We start from the raw sequence: 13,835 nt of genomic DNA on the forward strand, positions 1-13,835 counted from the left end.
ATTGGGTTTGACAGCTAAATTGTTAAGCGAGGGGGGAAATCAGATGAAAGCCATTTTGGAATAAATACAAGGCATGAGGTTGAAGCATTGAGGTTGCAAGGAAGCCGGAGAAACCCTTTGGAAACTCAGCTCGAGGCCCGCCGGCTCGTCCTGGCTCTGTGCACACGGACAAGTGCGGAGGAGCGGGGCTGAGAAAGGACCATTTATACCTCTCGTCCGCGCCGGCGGAGTCTCAATGAGCTCCGTCTGCTCCAGGAGAAACACGTAGGAGTTTTCACGGACACAGCCGTGAAAGCCGCCTGCCCTCCCTCCACAGCGCCAGTCGGAACAGGGCAACGCGGGAGCTTTGGGTACGCGAGCACAAACTGTATGTGCTGTAACACAGCTGTAATGGGAGCTTTCTCTCCTCAATAATTCCCAACCAGGTGCTCCGGGCCCCCCAAAGCCAGGGCAGGCTCAGAACAGTCCTGCCCGTCGAGAGCAGAATCTCCAAAGCGGCAGTTACGGCCCCAGGAGCTCGGCCCACGCTGGGGGAAGGCAGCACAGCGGAGTTACGGGGCATCAGCGCCAGCTTCACCCGCTCTGTCACCCACCCCGTGCTCCCCTCCTGTCCAGCACTGCGGCAACAGGAAGGCTCTGGGCCAGCGAGCAACCCAGCCTGAACCCCGAGATCCAGGGTGAAGGTGCGATCCCGCACCCATCCTGCGCGAGGAAGGCTCACTGCAGGAAGATGGTTGAGGAAAAACCCACCCCACGGACATGGTGAACACTCCTCGGTACCCCAGGGATTTGCTGGGAGCAAACAGAGCCCTCGCGGGACAGGAGCAGGGGGGAACAACAGCCCAGACTCCTCCCCAGGGAAGCCGGGAGCCAAGCTCAGCTCCCCTTCCCACCACCAGCTCCGTACTTACGGCTTCAGAGCCAGGCGCGTCCTCCACCAAAGCGATGCCGCTCTTCCCGGTGCTTTTCAAACCTGTTTTATAAGAGTTAAGATGCAACCCCAGAGCCGACACTCAGGAAAAAGCGTTGCTGAGCATTTACCTCCTCCTTGCTGCAGGGTTAGCACAGCAAACCCAGACTGGTTCTGTCGCCACCGGGGCCTTGGGGAAGCCGCAGCGTTCCTGGGAAGCGCAGGCAGCACGAGGGAATGACCAGCACAAACCCTGACCTGCAATAAAGCTCCCCCAGGTCTGAGTCTGGCCCAAGGACAGACAAGGCGCTTCTGTTAGCGACCGTGGCAGCGCAAAAAAATGAATACAAAAAAGACTGGTGCTATTGTCCCCAGATTTGTATCAGTGGACTTCGGCTGATGCCAGGCATTTACCACCCTCACTTCCGGCTCGCCGCCTGCACTTTCCTGGAGGAAAACATGCATTTTAGATGTTTATTTAGAGCCATAAGAATGTCAACAAATCGCATTTAAATACAAATAAATACCAAAGGAAGTTTCTGTCAGGAACGCAACTACATGCCCAACGCAAATCTACTTATTTTCCAAGTTCCTAATAGAAATAGAATGATCTAAATAGCACAGAGACTGATCTGGAGGCCCACAAATGTTAGACCACGCAAGAACAAAACACAGGTTGTTCACAGAGGAAAATAAACAAGTGTGACTGACATTGATGGGGTGCACACCCCTGGTATTGCTTCTGTCTTTACTAGTACCCAAAACCTAGAACGCACACACATAACAGCACGAGACCTACTTTTGAACAATCCAGGCTTTTCACAATCCACCCATCACACACATGCACAGCTCCATTCCAGATGCTCTGCTCAGAGGTAGGCGCGCCGCTCCAGGAATACAAACCTTGCTTTGCTGAGCCAGTGAGCAACAGCTGCATACAGAGCCCAAGGGCTCTTTAAAAACCCTTTTCCTCCCCTTATCTGAGTCCACTGTTGGGGAAGCAACTCAAGAGCGACCAACAAGGTGAAGATTCAGCACTGACCGGACTAGAGCAAGCAGACATAGGCAAAACCAGAACAGGATCTCCAAGACCCGAGCGCACCCATTCTCCAACCTCCCCCTCACACACACAGTCACAGCTCCACGTGTACTAAGGAGAAAACGCTGCCAGACAAAGTTTTTTCCTCAGATTTCTATTTTGCAGATAACATTTAGGGAGAAAAAATGTGCTGCAGACCAAATAGTTTAAGTGAAACACCATCCAGACTCGTAAATGAAGCACCTGGTGCGGGCAATCCAGCAGAATCACTCTGTCCCCACGTCTTGTGCCGCATTGTGCCGAAAGGCAACCATTTGGCAGCCAGGAGGAGCCAGAAGCTGGGCTGGCCAGCGGGCAAACGCCGAGGGCATGTGCTTGACAGATGTCTCGGAGGCTGCTGTTGTTCTCACGCTGTCACATCTGGTTTATGACAAGCTGCCACTGAAGGGGATTACTGAACACGAACATCAGATGTGCCACTGCCACGCTCGGAGCTTACGGCACAGCGCAGGCCTCAGTGTGTGTAAACACACCAACTCCTACAGGCAGAGACAGCCCTACAGCCTAAACCACCCTGAAAATGCCTGCGCCTCGTGACTTAAGGCGATACCTGAACGCTTGTAAATCAAAATGCAAAATCAATTTGCTTTGGTGCATATCAAATATTGCATGCACAGTTACTAAAAGTGTTGCAGAATCTATTTAAAATGAGTTTTATTGAGATGAAAAAGTTTTCCATGGTAACTACAGAACATTAATCAAAACCAAGTGCTCCCCCTCCATTAAAAACACAAATTGGAATACTTTTTGTTCAAAAATACTTTAAAAAGTAATCAGTTAAATGGAGTATTTTTGGATGTGCTTAACTCCATACACTGGTTACTGTTTCTAATCTTGCTAATGAATGCACACTAACGAGAGGTTGTCTGCGTGTTCATCAGAGGCTTTGAAGGGAACCTACTTCTCTGAACAGCGCTCAGCTGTGAGGCTGCCTGGGCAGCGCACGGCGCTCAGCCGCCCCCCGAGGCGTTACGAACACTGTGCCGCGTGCGGTGGGGTGTGCGCGGGTGGCAGCATCCTTCTCACTCTACAAAGTACAAAAGCATTGGAGGACTCCAGGTATACAAAGCAGTGTTTCTTGCTACCATTATCCATTCATAAGCATCATCTTCTAGATTTCCAGGCTGCTCTGGAATAAGGAGTAGTCCTTTTCTTATCGGGCGGTTTGAAGTAAGAATAAACAGGTGCTGCAGCGTATTCCGCATCCGGGTTTTCTGCCATCATTTTCAACTTGGCTTCAATGGCCTTAATTTTTGCGCTGACGCTGGAAAGAGGAAAAGCAAAAGAGAAACTGAGCTTGATCTTAGCACGGAATCAAGACTACAGCAATCCAGAGATTTTGTTGACAAGCGAATATTTAGTCACATGCTAGGCAGCCTTCATCACTGCATTCACAAGCAGCATGAAGCTGGGGGGTGGGAATCTACTGCTCAAAGCCCACACTATTTCATCTCAATCCTTAGCACGGATTTGCTTAGGAAAGGTCCTCCAAGCTGTATCATAGCACCACAAAATAACCGTCCTGGCACCTACTCAGCACTTTCTTGAGGACACCGAGCAAGACAAGCACACAACAAGGCTTCCTATTTCATGTGAAATGATGTCATTTAAAGAGGTCTGAGCATGTGCAGCAGAGCGCAGCTCAAACGAGGCTGCTGGAAACAGCAGAGAAATGAAAGCCAGACTTCCTCCCAGTTACAAGACCGCTTGGGATGGGAAAACCCCAGCCTCTAATTAGGTCAGGAAGAAACATTATTTCAGCATTAGCAGGGTTTATCCCAAAGGGAGAAACTATCCCAAGTTACACCTCAAATTCCTAGGATTTGTGTTATTGACTGTCCTCCATCAGGAACAGACCGAGGAATGCTCCTTTGTCTGCTGTGGCTTCTCGCAGTATCCAACCTCACTAAAACAAGCCCTTTGTGCCACTGACGCAGCTAACGATCGGCATAACTCAAGCCTCCCTGTTCATCACTTCCTATAGCGTTACTTCTGAATTCCAAGCTCATGTTAGATGAAGGAAAATCCCCAGTCCTGGTTCCTCATAGGGTTCCACTGACAGAACACAGTAAAACCACACATCCTTTCAACCACACTGTGAATTAGCAAAGCACCACTATGTGCTTTAGCTAAGTGGAGAGGCTGAAGAGTTTAATCGCACCCCAAAGAGAAGATCTACCCACCCTAACTTGCCTGCTGCTCCCACCGTTTGGTCACCCCTCACCCACCCCATCTCCTACCTCAGGTTGGACTGGGGTGGCTCCGTGCTGGAAGATGGCTCCAGACTGATTGGCAGGATCTTCTCGTTCTTGTTGTGATCATATCTCTGCAAACAAGAGACCAAGGACTGAAGTCAGCTGGAAAAATGAACAAGGAAACATTTTCCCACAGATACGCTTTAAAGTTGGACTAACAGTACCTTAGATTTTGTGAAGTTTTTGCTAGGAATGATTTTGGTGGCCAAAGTGAAACAAATCCCAGCCGTAATATTTGTTTAGTACCAACACAGAACGTAGGCTCTGATGCTGAACTGTGCATTGCTTTATGGATCCCTAGACCTTCTCCTGTCCTGTCACTTCTTGCTCCTCTCTATATAAGGCACGAAGCAAAGACAGGAAATCTTAAGGTAACAACTGTACTGCCTCGCTACGCTCTTTAAACAGACGCTGTTCAGAGTCAGAAGGTAACCCAAGCACAGGACTGCACAGAATTGTGCTGCGCTAGGAGAAAAGAAAAACAAAAACACAAAAAAAGACCAGTCAGGAACCACCTCCCTTCTGTAGAAAGCAGCTTGTGCGTCTGTCATCTCTGCGGGCAATGGGCCTCCTGAACTATTTGCAGTGTTCTGCTTCCTTATTTCGCTTGGCACAAAGTCAGGTTTGTTTCTCAGCAGACCTGCTCAAACTCACAGTGTCTGCTAAGCCTTGGCCACTCATCTTAACACGAGCACGGTGCTGGTATAGTCTCAAATAAACACTTGTTACAATAAGCCAAAGTTTTGTGGTGTTAAATCTTTCCATTCACAGATGAGAAAACGCCACGCAAACTAAACTGATTATTTATGCGTGTTCTTCACCATAGCCCGGCCAGCCAAGCGCAGAGCCACCCGCTGAACTCCCAGCCCAGCAGCCACTCGCTCCTCTGGCCAAAACTCCTTTTATGGCCTGATCATTCTGCAGGCAGCCGGAAGCACATGGCACTCTGGTAGCTACGGAGCTAAGGAAAATGGAGACTGCATTTACACAAGCTTAGATGTGCTGACAAGAACCTGGAGCCCTCAAAGCCAATAATTAAACCAACATGGTCTCCTTTAATGAAGATACCCATTTTGTGTATTTTTTAGCATCCAAAACAGATGTGCTAGTATACTTGATAAGAGAGGGTAGAAAGTGGTTTGTAGGATCATCAACACATGCTAAAAACAAACTACCCAAAGGAAAACAGCAAGAAGCAGCTCCCCTTTGCCTTCCCCCAAATCCATTTATCTGTAGAGAAAATTATTCAAAATAAATTGCTTTATCAAATACCAGACAGTAAATAACTGAAGGAGGAACAAGACAAGACCTTAAAAGAATTAAAACAAGGATGTTCCAGAAGGTATTGACCAAGTTAATATTAAAAACTTGATGTCTTAAGTGACACAGCAAGCAATAAAAGTATATTTAGCTTAGATGTCAAACGTGCTGCTTTACGTGACTTTAGTCAGAATTAATTAGAGCTGCTGTCACATAACTGCTTTCAGAAGTGGAACAAAGCACTTGGTAATAGGGAATTTCCATGCATCTCCTATCCAAAAAGGGAGCAAAACCACAGAGGGGGCTCAGACTTTCAGCCAGTCACTCAAAAACTTGGACATTTATAGAAGTTATCTGTCTGCACTGCTTTGATCAGAAACTCCCTTACAATGGACACCAGGTTGCAGGGCCTGTTCCTACCCACAGCTAATCCAGCGTAGTTTAGACAAACGGGAGAAGGGGGAGTTTGTTAAAATAATTTCTATTGGAGTTATTTCCTACAACCGATTGAGATGATCTTGCCAGGCTACGGCAGCCTTAGGAAGAATTGTTTCTTAAAGTTTTTCAATTCTGCTAATTAAAAGCAATTCCTAGTAAATAAACAGCTTACCTTGACTTGTGCGTGTGCCCACCGCACCACCAGTTTCTTGGAAAGGGCCAGCTTCCCATTGAGACACTGGATCGCCTTCTCTGCTTCCTGCACAGGAAGACAGTTCAATAAACAAACCAAGTCTTCAGTCAAAACCGACTCAGACGTAAAAAGCATTTTTGTTTTGTTAACCAGTCTTCCCTAAGTACAGCTAACTGACAGCAAAGAAAGTTTATCCCATTGTATCCCAAACCAGGAATATCTTTAGGAGACACCCCAATATCTGAGTAACTAGATTTTCACCAGCTTTATTGATTTATTCTCTCTCTTGTTTTTGGGGAGGAAATGGGGAAAATAATGAGTTTGGGAAATACCAAGCACAGAGGCCACTGGAACAGCATTTCTGATGGAGGTTTATGCACAGGAGTCACTCTAGAAAATACCATAGCTTGTTACAGTGATTACACGTCTCATTAACACCCATCTCTGCTTACCCCAGATCCTGCTCATGCGCATTGGGAACATAATCCACTTGATCCTGTTACAGGCTCAGCAGTGGAAGCTCAGTTTTGGGACGCTTCCATAAAACTTGATTCACAGCAGCTGAAAATTTACATTGCAATGCTGTTCCACCTGGCAATGAATAATTTTCCAGAGCTAATACACTGTGTCAGGGCTCTTCTGACATCCTTACCGGCAACTGCACAGCACAAAGATGACGTCAGACAACCACAAGTAATCTCCAAACAAGCTGCTCTTCCTAACTTTTAAACAATTCTAGCAGAATTATGACAAAATAAGTAAAACTGATGTTTTAGGCAAGCATGACTTGAGATTCTGATTTGTAACAAGAGCTAAAACCCCAAATGGACAGCCAGGGGCAGCTGACTCTAGGACGCTGCAGACACGTCATGTTGTACAACTGGCAGCATCACACAAATTGCTGTTTGTGCACGTGTAAAGACAAAAGCAAAACTGGGAGGACTTCAGAGCAGGTCTGGATTTCAGGTGGTCTGACAGGCTGATCCAAGGCTCTGTGTGGATCTCCACCTTCTAACTCCAGGAGCTTACAACAAAAGCAGACCAAAGAGCTGGTCCTTTCTGATTAGCACTAGAAAGCAGGAGTCAGGAAAAGACAGTGGAGGAGAAAGGAAATCACCATTGCTACTTCCAGGAGTGGTCACAGAGTAGCTGTCACAGAGTGGAACTGTTAGAGTCCGTAGGGGTTTGTGCAGACAAGGTATGTAATTTATCTCTTCCTGTTTCAGCTTTATATTAATGTAAAAAACGATGGGGAAAGAAGCCGGTCATTTAAATCAGAATTTTAGATAAAAGTAACATACCTGTTTGGTCTCAAAGTTTACAAAGCAGTAACCCCTTGGCTGCCCCTCCAGAGCCCCAGACTTGTGAAAGAGAAAGTCAAATTGCTTCACTTTGCCAAACTTCTGAAGGAGTTTGAGGAGGTGGTATCTAAAGGGGAGAAAAGACATTTATTGACACCTTTCACCATGTTGAAAGTGAGGAGACAGAGAGGAACCCATAGACACAAACACACATTTTGCACTCGGTAACAGCAGCAGTTCAGTATTCCTAAATATCTGCAGAGGTGAGCACCCTGTCCTGCAACCCCTCGGCATCCAAAGCTCTGAGCTGCATCTCCAGCAACTGCTCTAAAATCTCAAGGCACAAGGCCCTCCTCCCAGTGTTGCCAGCAGAAGGGCACGTGGAAAATCCAGAAATAGGTGGCTTTTGGACAATTACACAATGGCTTCCAAGAGGCCTGGGAGGGTTCTGCCTCCTGCCTCTCTAAATCACAGCTACCTTCAAGCATAAACACAGTGTCTTCTGCTCCCTAGCCCTGATGTGACTGCCTGAAGCCCCATTCCCTGTGCTCCCCTCCCTGCTCAAGCAGTCCTAGCCCACAGCACCTCAGGATCCCTGCTGCTCCTGCTGCCCTCCCTCTCCCTGTACAAGCACCACCGGTCCCATCCCTTCCCTACACGCAGTACCAGTGCACTGACAGGGACACAAACGCAGCCACTCTCCCCCTTGCCGGGCAGAGCTGGGGATGCAGGAAGACAGAATAAGCAGAACTAACTGCAACCAGGAATTGACAATAGACTAGGCAAAAATAAAGGCACCAGACAGACCTCGCTATCATCCAGGCCAAACGTGCCAGTGCTTCTGGCTCAGACAGCTCCTCAGCGACATGTACACGCAAGTCAGGCACTTATTTAGCCAATTCTCTTCCTGCCATCCAGCGGGGAGAGCGATGTTTTCAATAAAACTGGGAAAAGCTAAAGTAAATCTGTCTGCTTACTATCTAGGGCACTGAGCAACTTAAAATAAGGAGCACATTTGTTACACAGGCCACATCTAATCCTCAAAGTCCTCTGCAGCTTTTCTGGTTCCCTGGATAAAAGTGTTTAACACCACTAGCTGACCTGGAAGGAAAATGACACTTGCTACTATTTCACTGCTGGGCCCCATCCCTCGAGTTAGCAAATTGACTAAGAGTTTAGTCGGCGTGTTTTAGTCAGGATACATCTTCTCCTTCGTTCGTTAGAAAGACACGTAGCCTAAGCCAACTTCTCAGCTTGTAAGACAACACTCGGTGTTCTAAAGCCTACGAGGAGAACTCAATGTGCAGAAGGAGCACCAGGCACTGGATGAAACCTCTCAAGTCCAGACACAACCAATGAGTAGTGGCCCAAGACAGCCAAGCGCACCAGGCCGCTTTAGGGACAGTCCAGATGGGAAGGGCAGGCAGCATTTTTCCTAATAAAGCCCGATAGGATGTTTGAAAAGGACCATAGCCCTTTGTTAGCTTCAGGAGCCTGGCAAGAAGTTCCAGGAATGTGAGTCATCTCACAGGATGGGTCAGAGTGGACATTCAGGATATGCACTTTTAAAGAGGTGAAGGTGCAGCAAGTGTTCAGATGAGAGCGCAGAAGGGCCAAGTTATCTCCCAGGGGAATAAACACATTGTAATTGACTATGGAAGGCTTCCTACATCCTTTGGAATACAGATGAAGCACCATGGTCTTCCAAGAGGCCTACAAACCCTCAGTCAGAAGGCAAGGGAGATAGAAAAGCAAGAGCAGGCAAGAAAAAGGAGCTGATTACACAGCAGCCCAGTTTCACCACTACACCTCAAACTACCAAGCAGCCACAGACCTAGAAGTGAAAACACTAACTCTGGGGACACGCGCACATAAAACTCCACAGGCTGAACTTTCAGAGCCCCCAAAATACAGAAACACACCTCAAGCCTTTTGCTGCAAACATCTGCTACAAACAGCACTTGCAGTTTCAGCAGCATGAAAATACAGTCCTCACCACTAGAACACTGTTCCCCTTTTGGCAACTACTTGAGGCAGTGGAAGGCAACGATGGTAGCAGAAAGTGGTAGTTGTTACTTCAAAACAAATGTCATTACAAGTCTAGAAGCAATTGATGCAATCTATTTTATAACCTTTGGATTGTAGATGATGCAAATGCTATTTTCCAGCCATGCATGCCATGTTTACAACTGCAGGTCACCAGCTCTCCATGGAACAGTGCAGAACTCTAGCCTTGTATAACTACAAGTTTCAGGCTGTGCTTATCATTTGTTATTGTAAATACAGTGAGGCATTAACAGTAACTGGACAAGTAGTTCTCCAAGCCAAGAGGAATCAGTACTGAAGGAAGGTTTGTCATGGAAAACCTTAAAAAACTAAGTAGTGAGAACATGTAGAAAGCTTTACTACGGCAACGACTTGCATTATCCAGAGCTTGGAAGTGACTCGCACAGATGTGGCCCGACCGATCGCCGCAGCCAACCTCAGTTTCCACTTCCTGTCATCTGATGTGAATGCGAGACAAACCAGCAGCTCCCCCATTTCCTTTTCCTCCACTCTTCCTCCTGGCACCCCGAGTGCTATTCAAACGCAGGCAAGGCTTCCTCTGAACAATGCTGTCCCAAGGATACCGCGAAGGGACCGGGCCACATGTGAAACCTATTATTGCGAAGAATCTTGCCCCACTGGGAGTCAGCAGGAGTCTGTAACAACAACTTATGCACACATTGTTTTCTAGGTGAGACTCATCAAGATGGGATCGTAGACAAGTGGCTGAACAGCCACGGAAGTTCGACACCCGCTATTTCATACCTGACGAAAATGAATGATCATTCAAAGCTGACTGGAAACTAGATAATGGGCAATTGTAGAGCTGGAAAAGAAATTTTTGTCAGTCCAAAATGCTGAGAAGTCTCAAAAGGCTTTACAAACAGAATGGGCAGAGGAGGCAGTTCTACTCCACTTGCCACATGGGAGACAACTAAAGTACATGTTGTCCCTGTCCCCCTGCCCAGGACGGGAGCGCTGGGAGGCGATGTGAACAAATGGCTGTGCCACAGTACATTCCCTGCCCCACTGAGCAGACAGGGGACAAACTGCTGAGGTCACGGTGAAAGCGAGGGGACTCCACAGCTTCCTTGCTTGCTGATATCAAACCCAGAACCAACCCATCTGCTGCGCCCCTTGTGCATGGCCCTGGCAGGTCCCACAGCAGGATCCCAGAGCACGAGGAGTGCCTGAAGACATCATCTGACGTTAAAAACAGCTGTGTGGTCCTACAGCAGCAGCTCACCTCCTTCCAGCTGCTAAGAACACACTCAGCAGACTCCTTATGCTATCTTCTTCCCCAGGCAGAAGAATCCTCTAAGGATGCCAGATAAAAGAAATCACCCAAGCAAACACTACCAGTAAGGAGGAATGTCCACCAGAGGACTCACCATACCCCAGTACGCAGGGCACATCAGGGTTCAGTGTCCCTTGAAGCTCCCACTGCAGTCACAGTCACTCAGCACGTGCAACAGCCTCTTGTAAGCGATCAACTTACAGCCTGCAATTTGTGGGCAGCCCTACATTTACAAACTCCTATTACTGCAGCTTGTGTTCAAACGTGTACGCTACCTATTAACTCCCTAGTGCTTGATTGCAGCTATAGGTTGCTGTCAAAATGGAAGTCTTGGATTAATTTAAGACTTTCTGTACTCATTTCTGCTCGAGAAAGTCACAACCAGTTATTAACCCTGCTAACAACTCAATCAACTTTACTACATCTTAAACAAATCTGACATGGAAATTGCAGAGGCAACCCTTTAAAAATCAGACAAAAGCAGCAAATTAAGAAACAGCTATTTAGTTTGCAAGGTGCGTTGTTTTAGCCATATGATTAGTAACCTCATCAGGGATAATACAGATGAGCCACTACGGGCAGAGAAGAAAGCCCAGAGGATAAGAAAGTAAGGGTCGAGATGATTTACAGAAACTTACTGACCTGACACGTAATCACACTCTTTCTCTCTACTGCGGGTGTTAAAAGAAACCTCCTCTTTTTTATTCACAAGGAAATGGAGATTATAATATAGTTTGTAGGAAAGAACAGCCATTTCTAAAGCAAAACCAAAAGAAAGACACAGAATGATAAAGCCTGGAATAAGCCAAGAGCACTGTCACTCATCACTGGCAAACTGTAAATATTTAGCAGCACAGAAGCACTCCAGCCCCTTCCCCACAGCCACGACACTGCTCGAGACACAGCCCCCAGCACCAAGGGAACCTGGGCAGCTGTGCCCCAGGCCCAGGCTGATGAATTCATGCAGCTGCAACAGGTTATTTGAAAAGGAACAGCCTGCTCATGCAAAAAAAACCAAACAAACAACTGAAACCCAGAAAACTCATTTAACTCAAGCTATAAAACCAGTAGATTTTGCCATATAAAGCTCTTACTTGGCTGGCCTAGATTCAGAGGAACAACCTAGACTGAAAGAGCCTTTAAAAAACACCACTAACGATCATCCTGGGAAGTGAGGGCCTAATGCATTTACAAACACCCTCTATCTGTCCTCTCACATTAACCCAGTTTTCCGAACCTTTAAGGATGCAGCAAACACCACACTCAAGAACCCCTATATCCAATTTTACATGGTCAGTGAATGTGGACAAACCAGAGTAAGGTAGCTGTGGGTTAAAAATGGTAATTAATGCAGAAACCACCCAAAGCTGAATGGCTGAAAAGCACAATGCATTAATGATTCCATTTAGAGGCTATTAGAAATCTGCTCTGTTAAGATGAACCACATTTAGAACAGAAACCTAGCACCTGCACACACACAAAAAGCAGCAGGAAGAAAAAGTATTCCATGACAGACGTGTACAATAGTTAATCAAAAATGCTTGTTTCTTAGAAGTGCATAAATCTCAAATTGTTTTGGTTTGGGTGAGGTTTTTTTTTAATACAACCTACTGATTTCTCAGCAGACAATCGAAATATTGGACAGCAAGTTGTGTTTCTTTGACAATTTAGCTGTTCAAATATGTTTGCTCAGAAAACAATTATCTGTAGTCTGGAGAGAACGTAAAATGCAGACAGGTACATTTGATTTATCCACAACAAGCATCCAGTCACACCGTGTCCTGCCTCGTTACCACTCTGTTACTTGTTACCACTCAATCACTGGAGGGAGCAGCTCTTCTCTGTCCAACCTACAACCCACTGCTGACACCAGCAAAATAACAAGTCCCTTGATCACCCCAAAACCCTCAAACCTAAAATTCAAACATTTCCCTAGCCTAGAACACAAAGATGTTTCCAAGCCATGGGCTTCCAGCCCGAGGGAGAGCTCAGGGGATGGCTGTAGGTGATAGTTAAGCGCCTGACCCTGAGCCCCCTGGTTTTTGGGGGCAGCGCAGCCCCACAACCCCCCACGCTTCAGGCCATAGCACCAAGCAGATGCAGGGCTGCCCACACAGCGCCGGGGGAGCCAGGAGCAGCAAATCCACTGGAGTCAGTAACCACCACACCTCGCTGCAGGGCAGAGGCAAGAACTGGGGTGCTACAACAGCCTCCTGCGCTTGGGGAACCCCAACCTGTCACCCTTCCTACACGCTGGCACTGGAAAGCAGGCAGCACTGGGAGCTGGGGCCCAGGCCTTGGGGGCAGGAGGGGACTGGGGAGGGAGAGGCTGCACGGGGGGGCAGGTACGGCCCCACTGAGGGGGCTGGGGAAGGAGTACGGCGGTTGTGGAGCGTAACTGGGGAGGGGGAGCTGGAGGTCCTTAAGGATGGAGCAGCGAGCAGGGGCGGCATTGCCAGGGTGAGGGGGAATGAGGCCCCGAGGGAGGCGGACACGTTGCGGGGGGACCGGGGGAGAGGGGGACACTGGGAAAAGGGGAGAGGGGGTACCGGGAGAGGTACAGCGCCCAGGGGTTACACCGAGGGAGGCAGAAGGGGGAACCAGGGGAGGCGGGGCCGGCGGGGAAGAACCGGGGGAGGCGGGAGGGCGGCTCCGGGAGAGGCGAAGGTGCTGGGGAGGAGGGGACACCGGGGCAGAGGCGGGGACCAAGGAAGGGGCCGCGGGGCAGCCGAGGGGGCCACCGGGAGAGGCAGGGCCGCGGGGGAGGCAGCGAGGGAGGCGGGGCCGCCGGCGGGGGCAGCGGAAGGGCCGCGGGGCGGGTGTGCGCGCGTTACGGCGCGCAGGGCGGACTCACTCGGTGATCTTGGGGTCGAGGTTGCCGATCCAGAGGCGGTGCCCGTCCTGCAGGGCGCCCTCGGAGAGGATGGAGGCGTTCTCCAGCGTCTGGCGCCCCGGCTCCATGGCCGCGCTCACCGTGACGCCGCACCCGCCATTCCCCGAGGGCCTCGCCCCGCCCCGGGCGCGGGGCGATGACGT

General features: G+C 48.6%; 2 protein-coding genes across 2 annotated transcripts in view; one reads left to right on the forward strand and one right to left on the reverse strand.

The window, feature by feature from the left end:
- Window positions 1-13,835, forward strand: part of PTGS1 (prostaglandin-endoperoxide synthase 1) — a 200,637-nt gene that overhangs the window by 152,556 nt on the left and 34,246 nt on the right. The gene's annotated exons all lie outside the window — the stretch shown is intronic.
- On the reverse strand, window positions 2,647-13,825 carry RBM18 (RNA binding motif protein 18). The gene is made up of 5 exons (XM_069873565.1): window positions 13,654-13,825; window positions 7,457-7,583; window positions 6,135-6,221; window positions 4,250-4,335; window positions 2,647-3,273 (listed from the first exon to the last, which is right to left on the reverse strand). The coding sequence occupies exons 1-5, from the start codon at window positions 13,758-13,760 to the stop codon at window positions 3,114-3,116; spliced, it is 567 nt and encodes a 188-aa protein (XP_069729666.1). The 5' UTR covers window positions 13,761-13,825; the 3' UTR covers window positions 2,647-3,113.

Source organism: Phaenicophaeus curvirostris, chromosome 20, assembly GCF_032191515.1.
Source record: "Phaenicophaeus curvirostris isolate KB17595 chromosome 20, BPBGC_Pcur_1.0, whole genome shotgun sequence".
NCBI lineage: Eukaryota > Metazoa > Chordata > Aves > Cuculiformes > Cuculidae > Phaenicophaeus > Phaenicophaeus curvirostris.